General features: G+C 43.6%; 1 protein-coding gene across 2 annotated transcripts in view; it reads right to left on the bottom strand.

Moving 5' to 3' along the window:
• The window catches only part of SEZ6L (seizure related 6 homolog like), a 1,319,356-nt gene that overhangs the window by 49,849 nt on the left and 1,250,802 nt on the right, over nucleotides 1-18,705 (bottom strand). For both annotated transcript variants that reach the window (XM_085633531.1, XM_085633532.1), the window contains exon 16: nucleotides 10,746-10,848. In XM_085633531.1, coding sequence (XP_085489657.1) covers nucleotides 10,746-10,848 — 103 coding nt within the window. The remainder of the gene's footprint in view (nucleotides 1-10,745; nucleotides 10,849-18,705) is intronic.

Below are 18,705 nucleotides of genomic sequence, written 5' to 3'. Positions count from 1 at the left end.
TAGAAGTCCATGTTCTGGTGTGAACATGGGCTTCTATTGGAATTCTCCATGGCATATTATCAAGCCCATTATCGTCGCTTTAGCTGCAGTTTTCTGCCGCTAAACCGGAGATAATTTTAACGCCGTCCTTGATAATATGCCCCTGTATTAGCAATTAAGAAATGGCCCAGATCCTCAAAGCCATTGTCCTTCCATCTCTTAAGGCGACTGGAATGAATTTGTAGACCAAAAACCCTGCATTCCTCTAACTTCAGAAAGACAAACCCAGAAGAGTTCGCTTGTTTAACCCCTTCAGTGCCCGCCCCTTTCCCCGCCCTGTGCCGGCCGTTGTATTAGCGGGCGGGGTCTATGACGAGCTGGACTCGTCATGGGCACAGCGCCACCGCGGCCCATGACGAGTCCAGCTCGTCATGGGCACTGAAGGGGTTAACAAAGGACTGGAGTCGATCAGAATAGTCACAAATCGTCTTGTAAAGGGACTCTTTAGGTAGTTTAGATGTATTTAAAAAGATTGGAATTTCTGTGCCAGACTCACTGATCATTCTTTCAAAAAAGTATGTGTCTATCTGATCATTGGGTTCCAGTAGACGTGCTGTAAGGTCTAATATAGCTGCCTCCTAATAGGTTTGCATATTTGGTAAGGCTAAACCCCCTTGATTTATCACCAGTTGTAATATGGGCAATTTAACCCTTGAGGCCTTTTTATTCCAAATGAATTCCCTAAACATACAGTCAATTTCTTTAAAATAATTTTTAAGGGTACATTAATATACAGAAATATTAATAGGGGCAGAGTGGACATTTTTAAGAGTGCTACACGGCCGATCAAAGTCAATGGTAACAGGGTCCACTTGTCCAATAGGGTTTTAATTTTATTTAGCATGGCAAGGTAATTCAAACTAAATAATTGTTCTATGTGTTAGAGACAGAGATACCCAGATATCTAATTGGCTCTTCTTTCAATGCCTGGATTCTTTAATTAGTAGGTAAGAAGTTACAATCCGTATTAAGCATTAAAATCTCCGTTTTATCTTGATTTATTTTATAGACTCCTATTTGTTCAAATTTACTAAATTCTAAAAGAACTTCATCCACAATCTGCTTGTCCAGGCATAGGTACATAATTATGTCAGCCGTGAAAAGTTTCATCTTGGCCATCCCTTCGATTGGGGCTCAAATCAGGGGATTTCCGCGGATTCTTGTAGCTAGGGGTTTGATGAAAAAAGTTAAAAGTAAGGGTGACATCGGACACCCTTGTCTAGTTCTGTGGTTTATTTCCACAACCGCTATTGAATCTTCATTCACTATAACCCGGGCTTGGGCACCTTGATAAATATTTTTCAACATATTTAGTACTTGGGCCGGGATGCCGAATTTCCCTAGACCAAAAAAAAGTGCGTCCCAATTATCCAAGTCAAATGCTTTTTCAGCATCGACCGTAGTAATAAGAGTGGGTATTTTATTGTTAGTCGCATAATCAAGAGCTTGAATTAAAAACCCAGTATTAGTGGACATGGACCATCCTGCTACGAATCCAGTTTGGTCACAATGAATTACTTCCTGTGCAATGGGGGTAAAGCGGTGTGCCCAGATTTTCATCAATTTTCTAAAATCCGCATTGAGAATACTAGTTGGCCTGTACGAATTAACATCCTTGCCGTTTTTCCCCTTTTTAACAAAGCTAACTAATATGGATTCCTTGAACCTTGGGGGAACACAACCTCCCCGTTTGATATTATTAAAAATGTTTGCCAAGAAAGCGGTCAACTATTAAAAAAGGTTTTATAAAATTCAATTGGTAGACCATCGACTCCACAGGCTTTAGCCCCTGCAATAGACTTTACCACATTTATAATTTCTTCATCAGAAATGTCTAGCTGGAGCTGTTCCGTCTTTGGTCCTGAAAGAGTAAGGAGATCAACCTTCTCAAAATAGTTATTAATTTGATTCGTTCCAGCTTCATATCTAGTCGTATATAACCGCGAGTAGTGCTCTAAGAAAAGCAATTTCTTCTTTATCCGTTAAAGAAGTTCTTGTCTTTGGGTCAATGATTTCAGTGGCTGCTTCCTGTTTAGTTTTGGTAATTCCGGCAAGCATCTTGCCGACCATTTGACTCTCCTCGTACATTCGCTGTAGATATGTTCTGTAGCTGGCAAACTCTTCTAATATAAAAAACTCCTTCAACTCATATTTGGCCCTATCTATCTGGGCTCTGGCATCCCCTGTCCCAGCGGGCTGTGTATATCTTAGTTTTGTTGCCTCTACTACTGCCTGCTGAAGTTTAAAGATTTTCTCTTTCCTATATTTAACTTGAGAGGCGGAGAGAGCAATCATTTGGCCGCAGAGGGCTGCCTTAAACTCCCCCCAAACTGAAAACATTTCTGCCGTGTTCTCATTTATCTAAAAGAATTCGGCAATCCACTGGGGGTCCTGCAGGAGGAGACGATCCATCTGCCACCTGGATCTTGGCCTTCTGCATACCCCAATTTCCACTTCGAGTTTAATAAGAGAGTGGGCAGAGAATGGATTAATATCTATGTCAGAGGTTGTATAGCCCAGGGATTGTGATATTAAAAAAAAATCAATTCGGGATGCCGTATGAAATTGATTCGAATAGCAGGAAAATTCCAATTTGGATGGATTGGCGTCGCCTCAAGGGTCTATCAAAATATGTTCCTGTCTTAATACTTCTATCACCTTTTTAGTTTTGGGTTTAAGCTCTTTTTTATTTTTATTCAAAGTATCTTTCTTTAAATCCTGAATAAAGTTCAAATCGGCACCCAAAATGATTTTCCCAGGTACCCCCCCTAAGTATCTCACTAATCTTAAGTAGAGCTGTGATGTCATCTACTAGGGCTATGGAGACTCCCGCCTCTCCGTAGCAGAGGTGACCCAGGCGCCACCGACTAGAGCAAACTTCACAGTGGCACGAGGAAGAGCGACTGCGGGAGAACGCGGAACGCCAAGTTGAGTTTCTTCCGAAGCGGCGCCTTCAAAGCCTTATATCCCATGGGCGCGATGAAGAGAAACCGCGAATAGATGGATTTGGTATACAAATACCAAATGAGGAGGAAAGGCAGCAGGAGGCAGCGAGACACCGCGGAAAAGCAATTAAAGGCTTTAATTCAAGAACTGAGGCAGCGGAACGGCTGAGGAGGTACATGGACGAGGACGGGGAAAGGCAAGTTGCCTTTGCCTCGACTGCCTTGACTGGTAAGAGCCTCTGAGACAGCAAGCACTCGGCTTTAATCCTGTTGTGCCTTGCGAAACTTTGTTAAATTAAGGCACAGTCCGAATACCTAGCAGCAGGGACCTGCAGGGACCTGCAGGTGCACAGCTGCAGCTGGAGCACTAGGAGACTAGGAGACGGCTGCCCCGGTTAAGAAAGTCTTCTGTGCTGCTGTGAGCAGAGTTGAAAGGGTGTGAACAGGACAAGGAGTGCTGGTATCGCATTGAGGAAGTTAGCAGAGGGGGGGCTATTGGTGTTTGGTGAATCTGTTTTCACGCCGCAAGTATTGTATAGCAACAAGGGTGGAGAACTCTATAAACTGATACCAAATGGGTAGACATCAAAAGCAGGCTAATGCGGTAGCCAGGGTAGAGGTGGCTAATACAATCGAAGGGGGCTTCTTCTGTGATAAAAACCCCTATCTCTACGAACCAATCTGAAGTAATTTCTAGCTCAGAGAGCTCCACTGAAGATCATGTGGGGCTGCAACCAGCGACACACCCCTTGCAAGAGCTACCGCCACCACAAGAGGAGATTCCCACCCTCGCATCTAAAATTCTCGTGGAGGTCTCCAAGGGACCGACCAAGGGAGTAACTGGGAGTGCGACGTTCACTAAAAAGAGCATCCAGCCTCCTGCGACTCAGGGTCCATCGCCGACTAGTTCAGCCTCTCCGGTAGCTCCCCAGGACGATATAACTTTCAGTCTCTTTGAAGGGTTGCATATCACTCCACCTCATGAGGTTACGCGCCTGGCTACGACACCCTCCGTGATATCCCCAGTGACTTCTTTAGCAACATCCTCAGCATTAGTGGACCTAGTGTAAGGAGATCAAATCTTCGTATAGTAGGAGTCCCTGAGGGGAGTGAAGGGACTAGTACCCTCCGTTGGGTGGAAATCTTTATTAAACAAAAAGTGCTCCCTGACTACGCTGGGGATCTTACATTAACCAGGGCTCACAGGGTTCCAGCCCACCCTTTTCCAAACTCTAAGTACCCACGGACAATTTTAGTTAACTTTTCTGATTACAGGTTCAAAGAAAAAGTTCTAATGAAAGCCATTCTGTTGAGACAATTTGTTATTCAGACATGTTAGTAGGGACGGCACGAAGACGCATAGAATTTGGGAAATTACTATTGCTATTTAAAGCTCAGGGGGCTCAGGCATCCATCGCACAGCAGTCGAAGCTAAGGGTGTTGTTTAAAGGGAAGTTTCACTTATTCACGCGGGTAGAAGAAGCCCAGGAATTTCTGAAAGAGATTACTGCTATAAAATGAATTTGCTTTCAACTTTGTCCACTGTGGAAAAATCTCTTCACTTGTTTGGGTGGGGTCGGTCACTGAGGGTGCAGGGTCAGGGCACCCCATTAAGAGAAAGGGGAAAATGTGGCTTGCGGGGCCAGAGGGGACCACATTTTTGGGGAGGGGGGGGGGCGGTAAAGCAGCAGTAAAAGGAGCAGTAGCAGGGTCTTGATTGGAAAAAGGGTCAAGATTGTGAGAAGTATTGATGTAGTCAGTATGGTTTATAGATACATGGTTAAAAAATGACAAGTGCTGTATTCTATCAATTAACGTAAATGGGATATTAAACATACAAAAATATGGAGCTATAATTAGAAGGTTAGCTTCTTTTTCACCACAGGTATTATTTCTGCAGGAAACACACCTTAAATCTAATTCACCAAGATTATTTCTTCCTAGGTGGAATTTGCATGCCTTTTTTGCTTCGGCAGGACTGGCTAAAAGAGGAGTAGCGTTATTTTTCTGTAGGGGTCTTCCCTGGTAATTCGGCCAAATTAGGAGAGATCCCCAGGGAAGATGGATATGGGTTGAGGCCAAGTTAAATGGTACTATATTACATTTTATTAATTATTACGGTCCCATTGTAGATGACATCACAGCTCTACTTAAAACGATTCATTAATTGTTATTGAATTATTACTTTATTAACTTCCCACCCTATACCCCACCAAACCCAGCCTCCCACACCTAAAATATAACAGAAATATGTGATTATACAATTTACATAATTAATAATCAACTAAATAAATTATACATTAATTATTAACTAATTAACTTTCACCCTATACCACTACAAACATATCATCCCGCACCCAAAAAATATAAGTTGAATAAATCAGCATTACATAGTATACATAATGAATAGCAATCACATACTTCCTTAAAAATTATTAATTAATTATCACTTAATTAACGTCCCACCCTATCCCCCTACAAACACAACAACCTGCTACAACGCTATAAATTACTATTAACAATTAAATAAAACATTCTAAATGACTTAAGATTACAAACTATATTTAACAAAATTATTAAGAATCATACAAACAATATTAAAACAAAATTAATATATAAACTAAAACACATTACATTAATTAAAAATGATGTTATGTAACTAATTTTGAAAATGATATGAATAACGCTATTTTTAACAACGATATTGCTTACCTGAAATACCTATATTCTTGACAACGATATTTCTGCATCACAATATTTTTGATCTCTTCTCTGTCTCCTGATATTTACAACTTGATATTTTATTGAAACTCCCTTTACAAGTTCCCAGTGGTGACTTATTTCTTAGAGCGTGGGAGTGTTGCCCAGCTATATTTGGTCCCCCTAGACCTCGAATTTAATGTAAATAAAATTACAGTTTGAATATTTTTTTTCCAGCCACGGGCGCTGTGTATTTTATTGCCCACGAACCACCGGTACTGGCTTACTTAGTGATGAGTGGATGGGGCTTAAAAATACAATACAGGCTCACGACAACACACACTCACACTTGAAAGTGTGGATGTCAGGTTGGCCGACTGCCTTTCTGCGACCAGCCCCTGACATGCGCACTAGAGGCCTATCACCATCAGTGCATAGTGAGGGGTGGGCAACCACAGCTCCCTGCACTCAGAACGAGTGCTGGGCTCACACGCTTGACTCAATCCTGGTGCTGCTCTCAGCAAGGGAGCAGCATCTGGATTGGCCAGGACTTCGGCACTAATCATTTTTGCATTCTAGGTTGTTCTGTTTTACAGCAGTTTCAGTGGTTACTTATCACGATTGGCAGTGCAGTGGTTTGGACACCTACAGGTAGTTCACCTACTCTTACTTTGTTATATTTGTAATACGTAAGGTCTAAACTCAGCTTCTACTCCTACAAAAAATAGAAACATATTTTAAGCCATAACCACACCCTATGCACCTAGCAAAATTACGCAACATTAAACCTAAACAGCAAGCGTTTCTTACTCAAATCATCCCTATGCACTTTCTTTATGTGCATGCGGCAGTCCTTGCTATCCCCGATGTTCTTAATCCCTCATTCCCTCATTGTTTTGCAGCATGTGCACCCTGTTTCCTTTCAATAGTTCACACCCAGTGTCTTATTCTTAGACCCTGAGCAATAATTGACAGCTTTTAAAAGGTGCTGGTCTGTAACGCATATGGTGTGCACTGCACGTGCTAATTTAAAACCGGACTCTGCTACACTTTTGACCTTAATGTTGTGTTAAATAGTTGACGTTCTGAAGCTATTTACCACCCTCCGAAATGGTATATGGTTGCATTCACAGAATCTTCAAAAGCATATTCAAATTTTAAAGCAAATTCTACAGGGGGTGCTAGAGGGCAGTGCACAAGATAGCTGCCTGATAGGTGATATCTCCCAGCTCACATAAAACGGCTGCTGACATCGACCCCAGCTGGTCCACTGGAACTGCTGACATATAGTATGAGCATGCTGTAGCACTGATGTCCGACACTATGGCGATTGTCCTCCAAAAGTGTGTTTCGGAGGCATATTTTGGCTTGATGGATTCACTTGCGGCCTGACACGAGTGTACTGAGTAGCAACGGTGCCGGGTGAGGAAAGGGTCTGGGCACCGGAAGACTTCCCCAGAGCGTCGGGATGTCTGCGATGACTGAGGCCAGTGGAGTAGGCATGCAGTCCCTAACCCCTGGGCAGATAAGCGGGATGCAGCTTACTGGTGAATAGGCCGTTGCTGAGCCCACTCACTCACTACCATAGACGCAGCATTGTAACTGGTTCTTTGAAGGGGGACACCAGACAAATCAGGCCATCATTTAAAAGAGTTGCCCTGCAAATGTTCCTTGCAATTCTGGCTACTGAATACTCTGCATAGACACCGGCGGGCTTAGTCCTCCTAATTAGGGAGGAAAGAATTTGTTTGCCTTCCGCAAAGCTCTTAAATGTCCGTCCCTTTCATGACATAATTCAAGGACAACTATAACTTAATACCAAACTGGCACAACCTCAGCAGCTGTCTTAGAATGGTCCGAACGTAACTCCAGGGCAATACTATTGTGATGGATGCTACAAGGGGATCACGCCTTCATGTACATCATTCTATAGATAACCAGAATAGAACTAGGCCTCCTCTGAAAGTACCTTCAAGGTATACTAGTAAGCTAGTCAGCCCAAATTACCTCTTAATACAACAAACCCTATTTGGCCAGTTTTAGGAGGGGGGCCAAGGATCATCTCACAACCCAAGTTACCTCAGCTGCTATCACTGACTCATCTAATTATATCGAAAAAACAATACAGTAATAAAGACGTTCTATCTCAAATTACCTTCCCTATATAAAAAATCAAGAAAAACACAATGCTTTCCAAATTATATAGAAAATGCCATTGATATATTACTGGGTGCACAATAATCCTAAATATAATAGACACGCGACTGGAAATCATGAATGGAGGCGAAAAAGCTTATTCATAGATATGAATGATACTACCATCCTTAAGTCACCTGGGAGAAACCACAGGTGAAGTTCACTGGGGCACTTCATTAATTACAGCAACCCATTTTAAATAGTAGTTTCCCCTCTTATAATGCAGCACATGTTCGTGCATGCCTAGAGTAAAAATCCAATGTATCTCTCTACTCCTACAGTAACAGGTACTATCTACTCCTTTAATGGTTTTGATTTTTTCCAGTATGACCCACTTAAGACTATTTCCTCTGATCATATATTCAGTGCAATGCTGTACCATAGGGGCCTGTGTTTTTTTTGATCACAGACTGCTTAATTATGTTTGCTGAACCTATAGCGAAATTTTGGTCCTGTCTCTCTTACCTCACCACGGCCACACAGGCATCAAATAAAGTATACCATGTAAGCTGTTCTACAGTTAGTCATATGCCTATGTTACGCGTGCACCCATATAGTAAATATTAAAAGTGTTTAATGCTCCATTGCAGGCATGGCAGTGTCCACAGCGGGGATTACCAATCACTAGGACATCCTCGTGATGAATATTTGTTCAAAGGTGGTACGAATCCATCGTTCTAGATTTATCTAATTTCTCTCTCAAATTTTGATTTCTGCAAAAGGCAGAAATGGGTCTCGGTAGCCTGAGTTCTTCATCACATAGCAAATGTGCTGTGCACCTTGATCTGCAGCAAGCAGTGATAGAAGACATTGCCTGTATAACTTGTAAGTTATACAGGTAATATGTAAGCTGTTGAACAATTTTAATTCAGTATGAAACGGAGCATTTGTATATGATTCAATATTTTAAGTCTACACTTTCACAATTGCTTTATAAACATTCTTGCTTTCTCAAATTTCAAATTTTCTTGAAAATGCACCATTTGCCCACTTCTTTTTCAAGATTTTCCTGGAGGGAGAACCACCTGAACTAACCTTAGGCTTGCAGTCTACGCTCACTCACCACAGGGCACTCTTTCGAAACTTGAACGCTCACCACTTTCAAATGGCACCAGCCGCCACTGCAAGCTCCACTACACTTTCAAATGGCACCAGCCGCCACTGCAAGCTCCACTAGAATTAAGTGGCCGGTTTAATAAGGGCCAAAATATCACAACTCCTTGTTTCCTAGCTATGTTGTAAACAGCTTATGCAACAAGTCGTACTCGAAAGGAAGATAGTGCATCCTGAAAAAGACGACTCAGTTTGGTTCTATACAGGCACCTCGCTCTGTTGTGTACAAGGTTCTTTATAGAGCCCCTGGAGGCAAATACACAGCTAGGAAAGGGGGTGAACCATGCAGTGATATTTTAGAGGAACGGGAGCTCAGGAAAAGAAACAATAGATTACCTTAAATTGGAAGCGTTTTAATCAAGGATAATAATTCTAAATAAACAAGGAGACAAGCTCGACCATGTTGAACATATTATAACTCAAAAGCTTTTACATCAGCCAACTATACCCTGTGATGCTATATTAAGTAGTTCAAACAGCAGTGTCCTATTGTGTCAGACCAGTCATCTCATTTCAAAAAATAGCAATTTAGTCTGATTTGAAAGCTCGGACAGAGATCACCTATGAATGGCGGAAGCTGCAGACTTCTTTGCACTTCCTCAACGTTTTGGACCTCGCTTGAACATTTCAGAGGATATGCCTTTACCTTTTAGGCTGAGAGTGGCTCTTTACTGAGAGATCCTATTCTGTCCAATACACTTTGGAGACACAAATTAAACTGTTTTTTTTTTTTACTGGAGCAGGTGGCCACATTATTTTGCCCTTAAAGATAATCACTGTCCTAATTATTTGTCTCCCTCATTAACTCTGCAAGTCCGAAAACCACATCATGAAGTCTGCATTAGTCACTTGAAAAGACACATTAACTGCACACCTGTAATTCTGACTCTCAGAATCCCTAATGCACTTCAGCAAATCACAGTTGTCTTAGTTTGCTTTTGAATGCGGTGGTGCCATTAGATTATGTGCAGGGAAGACATGGACTGTAATGCAAGCAACGAAAATTGGCCTTCCTAGTCTCTGGTTGTGTAGATAATTAGGATGCATTAGGACCCTCACATCCAGGAACCACGCTGTGACTGCACCTGCTGCACCAATTACATCTTCTCCCCTGGTTATGTTACCTACATGCCTTCCATATTGATCTCTACCTAAAATGTAATATGAATTCATTACCCCACTGTGCAAGGGTATGCAAATAGAACCGAATGAAGATGTAATTTCCAATCAGATTAAAATCCACATAATTCATTTACTAAATAGATTTATCTAATGGATTTAGAATTTTGTATTCTAAATAGCGTTTTTTAAAATTGATTTTTGTTTAATTTTGAGAACATAGCAACACACATACTTTTTTCTCCTTTGAGATTGTTAGAATTACATAGTGTCAAAAAGCTGTACTTGTATTTAATACGTTTTTGGAGGTTTCATGGAGGATTTCAATTTGGGCATCGCTGCATTATGGATTGCTGAAAATGTACTCAATTTGCTTTTGGTCAACTTACATTTACCCCAATCCAGTTCTGTAATTGCAACAGGAACATGTAATTGAAATAGACATACATGATCTCCTACTGAGTTATTCAACACTGTGGTCCAACCCTCTAGGTTATTTGCTGCCAGATATACGCTTGCAAATGTTTGGGTGATGGCAATTAAGTACCATTGCTGTCTAAATGAATTCACTCTTCACATTTTAAATACTATTGTTAGAAAAACTAAGAAAAAGGTGACTTTCGAGGAACTTACCCCTGTCTCATAGATTGGGTTGTCAAACTCTGTTTCTACGGTAATCTGGCTGTACGGGTGAGAGTACATAAGTGGCAGGCGTAAACTAGAATAATACCGACACCTAAACAAAAAGAAAAACATTGATTTTATTCCAAAATCACCAAACATTGATATATCTCACCTTTATAAAGCATAGACTACCCTACATTCTATATTCATATCATTAAACAAGCACTGATCTAAAGGAATAGAACCAAATTCTCTGTTAGGTTATGTGACCGAACAAAAGAACACTTTTAAATTGTTTATTTTCGAGTTGGTACTTAATTAGTCAATGCCTAAACTTCATGGGTTACCTGATTACAATTGCAGAGAACACAATATGACAAGATTTTTCTTCAACCTTTGCTCCAAGTTTGTACATATATTTTTTACCATGATTTGGCCTTCTGAAGAAAGGATATTGCACAGTATACCACAATTCTACTGTTTCGTTATGTACTGTGCTACACATTAAATCGATTATCTTTTTCACCATCCCCCGTTTTTCTGACAGACAGCACCTATGAATGGTACTTTCAAAGTTTGGATGAGGGTAGGTGTTTGCTGATTAAAATTTATATTGGCCTTGGGGCTCTTTGTTGGGAATTCCCACAATCGAAATTTCAGATATCAGATGAGGAAAGACCTTGGGTATTGTGGGTGATATCAGTCTTAAAAAAAATAAAAAAGATGAGGCCTTTCCTCCCTCAGAGTGCCTTGAAGAATATTCTTTCATCATGGAGGGTGGTGGAAGCCGGACTGGTTATTTTCAAACTCACCTTGAGGCAGTTAAGTTTCTGCATGGATTTGTGATAAGCCTAAGGTCAGAATCCTTCATCTTGTGCAAAGTTCAATATAAATGGTTGTGCAAGGAAGCTCAAAGGGGAAGTGGAAAGTCCTAGGTTTTCAACATTTCTGATTGGTAGTCCTGTGGTAAAGACACAAACTGATATTGTGACCTGCCTTTAGTCACCTGTATAGTCCTCTGCTGTTATTTCAGCATTTCAATTTTGTAATAAAATGATAGTAAACTGTTGGTTAATAGAGTCTATTTGCTCTGTAACTGGCCACTACAGAATTTCTGCGCTATGCCTTAGTGAAATGATTTACCAATTTTTTTACAAGTTTCCAAGGAAACATACTCCTCTTATATATGCCCATTTTCAATTTGACCTTCTAGCTTGTTATTCCTATGTACAATAGTTTGCATGGGAATCTTAGATCATATAGTACTGTTATATTTTGGGGAACCCATAGAGTCTGTAGATTGACAGTAAAATGCAGCAATTAAAACGTGAAGGGCAGTTGGTGTATATAGGTTTCAGATGGGATTAACACAGTACAAGTCAAAAGGCATTATATGAGCTTCCACCCACGTGGAGATTGCAGAGTGTTTAAGAATATCACAGCACCCTGCCAAGAACACTGTGACAAGGCCCATTTAAATATCTTCTACTTTTTTCAAGTGCCTACCTGCATACTCTTTTATCCCTTTCTATTAGAAAGTGTGAAGTTTAGACATGGGGAGAAGTGTTACCATCATGCCTGTCTTGTAGTTAGACTGACATATTTTCTTTTAATTTGTTATGGTTGCTGTCATGTTAATATGGATACTTACAGTAGATACTAAAATATTTAAAGGTGAATCGAGATGGCACATATATCACCATACTTATTGTATTTTGTTGGGACTTTTCAGGCACTATAAAAACTCATGTATTGGGTTGTTTGTTGACTGGGGTGTGAGCCCTGGTCAAGCAGCAACCATAGTTCTTGTCAGGGTGAGGCACGAGCCAACCCTAAATTAACCAGTGCTCATCCATCTGATAGCTTGGCAGAGAGCAGTCAGGCTTAACCTAGAGGCAATGTGTAAAGTATTTGTGCAATGCTTCAAACAGTAAAACAGTTAAGAAACCATACAAAAAGTATACCACACCTGGTTAGTAAAATAGAGCAAAACGTAATACATAAAATGACCAAAATGGCAAAAATCCAATCAGTAGAACCAGAGTTATCAATTTCTAAGGAATAAATTGTAAAAGCATGAATTGCCAACCGCGGCTTTCTAGTTGCACTGGACCGGGTCAAAGTCAAAATTTTAGGCTGACCACGATTGAGTGTGGTCCTCATAAAGTCCTAGATTAGTCCTGCTGAAGTTTTACCATCTCAGGTTTTGTGCCAAGAGTCCCGTTTATGTAGAAGAGGGCCGTGAGAAGCAAAGAAAGCATCACTGAGGCAAAGAGCAGCCTTGCTGTCGGTTGTGCAGGCTGGAGCTTCGCATTGGCAGTACCCCTCGGGCTCATGATACTGCTGTGCGAAGAGCCGGGCTGGCGGCAGCTTGCGATGATTTGCGTTGCGAGCAGCTTGGGTTCCGGTGCAAATGGGCCTGTTTGCAGTCACAAAGAGCCCAGAATCTTGAATTAAAAAAGCCTGTTGAGCCACACCAAGAGTCCAAGACCTGAGGGGCACCACTTGGGGGGCCTTTTATGTCCCTGAGGCTCAGATTAGGAGGCCAGCAGACTAGCCCTTTGACTCACGCTGGGGTCTTATGCTCAAGATGGGTGGCAGGTCCAGCTCTTCTTCCCCTGGCAATAGGGCAGCAGGTCATAACAGCAGCGCAGCAGTTCCTTGTAATGCAGCAGGCCAGAAGAGTGGCAGTACTTGTAGCAGCACAGCAGTCCTTCTTCCTGGCAGAGTAACCACAGGTCCAGAATTGTGGTGGTGTCTGAGGTCCTTCTTTTATACACAGTTGTGCCTTTGAAGTAGAGAGAAACTTCTAGAGGCATGCCTTTGACGTGCACAGATGCCCTGCTTTCCTTGCCCTACCTCCAGAATAACTACAGGGGGCATGTAGCCCTTAGTGTGGAGGCAGGACACAGCCATATCAAGTGTAAGTTGGGCATTGCACAGCTCCTCTTCCCATCCTGCCAGTGACGGCCCATCCAGTCACTCCCAAGCTCCCATTGTGTGTGGCTGTCTAGGACGAATACACAAAGCCCAACTGTCACCTATGCGCAGTCATGTGACTCAGAGACAGGCTGCAGGTACCAAATGGCTAAGGCAAGAAAATGCCAACTTTCTTATGGTGGAAGTTTCAGAATTGTATTTTAAAAATTGACGTCATCCTTAGTTAGGATTTAAAATTAGGATTCCAGAGACACCACACATGAACTAGGTATCTCTTCCCATTTGGAAATTACACTCCAGGACATCTAAAGCTAAAGTACATGTCCAACTAATTTTTAAATGCATTGCACCCTGCCCTTTAGGCTGTCTAGGGCCCACGCTAGCTATGACTTATTTGTATTAAAATGAAGGTTTGGGCCTAGCTAATGTTTTTTTTTGCCAGATCGGAATGACACATAAACGGCAAACACAGGTTCTCCAATGGTAGGCCTGTCTTAGACCTGGCATCCTTGGCGTGGTTTCCCCTGACTTTTTGCCTCTACCTCCTACATTTTTGATACTGTGACGGATTTCATTTTGCTGGTTTAGATGCTTTGGGCCCTTTGCCACTGCTGATCAGTGCCAAAGTGCAAGTGTTCCCTGGTTAAATTATTACTGTGATCGGTTATTCATGATTGGCATATTTGTTTACCAGTAGGTCCCCAGTAAAGTGCACTGAGTGTGCCAGGGCAGGTGATTCAAATGCTACTAGTGGGCCTGAAGCACTGATTGTGCCACCCACATGAGCAGCCCTAAAATGGTGTCTCAGGCCTGCCACCGCAGTGCCTGTGCGCAGACTGTGAACTCCCATGATTGTCCTGGCCGGTGTACACACTGACCAGGTCTGACCCATCCCTTTTCTTACACATTGGACACCCTTATGGTAGGCCCAATGTAACCCCCTGGGCAGGGTGCAGTATATGTAAAAGGTAGGACATGTACTAATGTGGGTAACATGTCCTGATAGTGAAATACTGCCACACTCGTTTCACTATTAAAAGGCTATCTTGCCCATAGGCTAACATGGGGAATGCTGCGTATCATATTTACCTGCATATCTTCCCATAGCGGCAAGATAGACATATGGAGTCTGGTATCCCTGAACTCAGAATTTGATAACGCATCTTTTAGGAAAGATGGTCTTTAAATTCCGTGTTGGAAAATAGCACTTTTTTAAAAGTAGCTATTTTCCTATTCAGCCTTTCTGTGTGCCTCGGCCTGTTTGTGTATTGACTGTCTTGTTTGTGAGCGACAGGGGCTGGGTTGGCTGCAGGAGGCTGGGTGAGTCAGCACTAGGCTGAATAGATCTATCTGCACTTAGAGTGGTGGGAGGAGTTGCACCTGGGCCTGAATAGAGCTGTGCCTGCCTTCCACAATGCTGGCTCCACCTCCTGCGGTGTGTCTGATGGCCCTGGCCTCTCCTCACAAAGAAAGAAGACATGCACTGGCAGAGGGCACCTAGAACTGGTTTGGACTGGATCCTGGACCTCTCACACATGTAAGAACAAATACTTTTGGGGTATAAAAGTAAGAGCTGAAACCCCAGTAAAATTAGACAATTTTTGCCAACAAGACGAATCCCTGCCAAAGAAGATCAGCTGAAGAGACTGGAAAGGAAGACTGCCCTTGCTGTGTGTTCTGGGGCTGACCTACAGTTTGCTGTTACTACTAAGAAGGGGACAGGGGACTTTGCTGTGTGCTCAGTTCCCCCCACCTGCTTGAAGGAAGGACTTTGCTGTGTCCCAGAAGAAGGATCAGTCTCCAAGGGCCAGAGAAGAGCTGGCCTCCTGTTGGAAACTCAGGGCTACAAAAGTTTCCAGGAAATCTCTTTCACCATTGCTGTGTGCGTATTCCTGTGCACAGCCTGTGCCTGCACGAGACCTGCTTGGTCTCCACTTGTTTGTGACCTTCAACTCTGCACCCCGAATTACGAGTGGCCGCGCTTTGAGGAGAAGCGGTAATTCTCTGTGCACCCGCTTTTCACCACCGCTGGCCCGAGTTCGTGCTGCCAACGAGAGCATCTGCGTAGCACTGCTGTGGAGAAAGGCAGCGTCATCAAAAGAACAGGCACGAGGCAGTGCTGAGGAAGTGACCGCGTTGTAACCACGATTGGCTGTGAGGCGTCCTTGGGAGAAGAACGGTGAGAATCCCTCGCCGACATTCACCGCCGCTGGCCAGGTTCTGTAGCATCATTGCTGAGGCCGCGCTGGGATTGGTCTTCACAGGCTGGGCCTCCCGGTGACACAGAGGCTCATCCCTATGGCGCCGCGCCAGGATTGGAGGAGACGTGGGGCATCTCCTAGCAATGAGGCCTCCGCGCCCCCCCTGAGGACGAGAAAGCCTGTGTCTGAAGCCTGAGCCGCGCAGGAAGGACGTTGCTCGACCTGGGGCCGGCACGGGCTGGGAAGCCTTCCCCTCTCTCTCCGGCATGTGAAAAGATAACCCGCATTTCCAAGTTGACAGTATTACCGCATTACAAAGCGGTAGTTGACTCGCGCGCCTTTTGTGACACAGGGGTGATTTGCTGATTCCCGCATTTCCAAGTTGGCAGTGTTACCGCCTCACAACGCGGTGGTTGACTCGCACCCACACAAACCAGTGTAGCACATTCCGTGCTACAGTGGGGGCATTCTCTTTGATACGAGCACCATTTCCTTGATTAACCCACGCTGACAACAAAGGCTCACAGTCCATTGAGCCGACAAGTATTTGTTTCTTCAGTGTGCTACAAGGACCTGTTTTAAGAGAACTTTACCACAAAGCCTGCAACTTTATTGACATAAAGAACACTAGAAGAGAACCTTTGATTTTGCAGCAACTTTATTTATGTATGTTGGTTTGTGGACATTTTTGATCTTGCCTAAATTAGATAAAGATATTTATCTTTTTATAACAACCTGTGCGTGTTAGTGCAAATACTTGACACATTGCCTTGGGGATAAGCCTGTCTGCTCGTGCCAAGCTACCGGGGGGGGGAGCAGGGGTTATCAACAGTGTGTACCCCCTTACCCTGACTAGAAGTAAGGGTCCCTATTTGGACAAAGGTACTTACCTCTGCCAACTAGAGACCCCCATTGGTGTTCAACGGTGAGGATTTGTACTTGTGTTTGTACTTGACCCACAGTGATTGGCTAACATCACTAGTTTAGCGCAGATCACTACGCAACCACATACTGACGTTTTTTGGTTCTAGTTTTTGAGTACGCTTAAAAGAAAGCGTCATGTCTCAGAAGGGGAATGCAACAAGTGAGAAGGCAGAATTGGAATTTCTTATTGAGGATCGGTATTCTTACAAGGATTTTGGATGTTCCATAAAGAGCAGCTCTAGGAAGGATGCGCTGCAAGAAGTCTTGAAGGCCTGGTGGGAGACCACAGAGGCAGAGGAGGCAGATGCTGGAAATGAAGGGGGGTACGCCAAGAAATGGTTTTGGATCACACAATCTGCCAGTGGGCAGACCAACCTCTAGGGCTGGCAGCAACCATTCCAGTAGGGGCTTCTCCCCAGAGGAGTTACAAGAGAACCAAAGGATCAGGGAATATGAATTGGAGATCATGAGGCTCAAAGAGAAGGCAGAGGAGAGGGCTCCGGCCTTGGAAGAAAGCAAGAGCGCATGTGCCCTGGAAGAAAAGAAACTTCTTTGGGCTCATGAGTTGAGCATGAGAGAACTGGACATCAAAGCCAAGCAATTGGAGTCCAGTTCCAATGGTGGCAGCGCACAGCCAGTGCAAGGGGGTAAAGTATACATACCCAAAGATATAGTGCAGAATGTCAAGAAGGGAGAACATATTTATGCATGGTTTGAATCATATGAGGTTGCTTTTAGAATGCATGAGGTTCCTGAAAAGAACTGGGGGGGCGGGCCTTTGGAAACATTTTGAGTCAGCAGGGACAGCAGTGTTAACACCATTAGAAAAGGAGGGTGCCGTGACTTATGCCAAAATGAAGGAAGCCTTATGCCTCAAGTATGGGCTCACCCCTGAACAGTACAGAGTTGCGTTCAGGAATTAAAAAAAGAATGATTCAGGCACTTTGGTTGAATGTGTGAGAAGTTACAACCGCGCACTGGAAGGTTGGATGAAGGGCAGCAAAGTTACTGATTATGAGGGGTTGTGCCATCTAATTAGTTGGGAGCACTTGAGCAGCCTATGTGTTCCAGAGCTGCGCCAGCATCTTTTAGACGGCAAGTTGACTGACCCAAGTGAGCTTGCCAAGGAGGTGGACCGCTGGACTAGCACCAGGGTCCACAGGGGGATTGTGGGTATCACAGCCAAAGGTGGGCAGGGTCCCCAACAGAAGAGTGGGGGGGACAAAGTAATCAAAAGGAGTTCTCTAAAGGGCCCCAAAACAAGACCGAGGGAAAGGAGTCCCAACCCTACCAAGCTAAAACATCGCAGCCCCCTAAGGGTGGGCACCATGTTTAGGGTCCCCCCAGGTGTTACAACTGTAATGAGAAGGGTCACATTGCCTCTAGGTGCACCAAGAAGTCCCCAGCACCCACTGGTGCTCAGACACACGGTTTAGTGAGTGTAGCTTTGGGGGACGAATACGTTTCCAGTGAGGGGGAGGAGCAAGCAGTCATGACCCTTGTCTCTTTCGAAGACAGAAAGATGGTCCAGGAAACCTACTTGCCTGAGAACACTAAAAAATACAGGCAGTGGGTGACCATTAATGGGAGGAGGGTGGAGGCTCTGAGAAACACAGGAAACCCGTGTGACATCTGTGAGGTGTCAGTGGGTGTATGAGGAGCAAGTCATTCCCAATGCACTTCACCCTGTAGTTGCGGCAGACAACTCGGTGCGCCTCTGCAAAGTGGCGCAAGTTCCCTTTGAGTGGAGGGGGTCTCAGGTTCCTTGAAGGTCGTTGTTTGTCCATCCATGCCTGTAGACTTTCTGACCTGGAGACGTCCCCATGGAGTGAGGTGGAACGCCAGGCTCATTTGGAGATGTTGGGTCTGCCTGAGTAGGTTTGTGTGACCACTCGGTCAACGAC

Source organism: Triturus cristatus, chromosome 11 (genome assembly GCF_964204655.1).
Source record: "Triturus cristatus chromosome 11, aTriCri1.1, whole genome shotgun sequence".
Lineage (NCBI taxonomy): Eukaryota > Metazoa > Chordata > Amphibia > Caudata > Salamandridae > Triturus > Triturus cristatus.
This window is presented reverse-complemented; position numbering and strand designations above follow the sequence as displayed.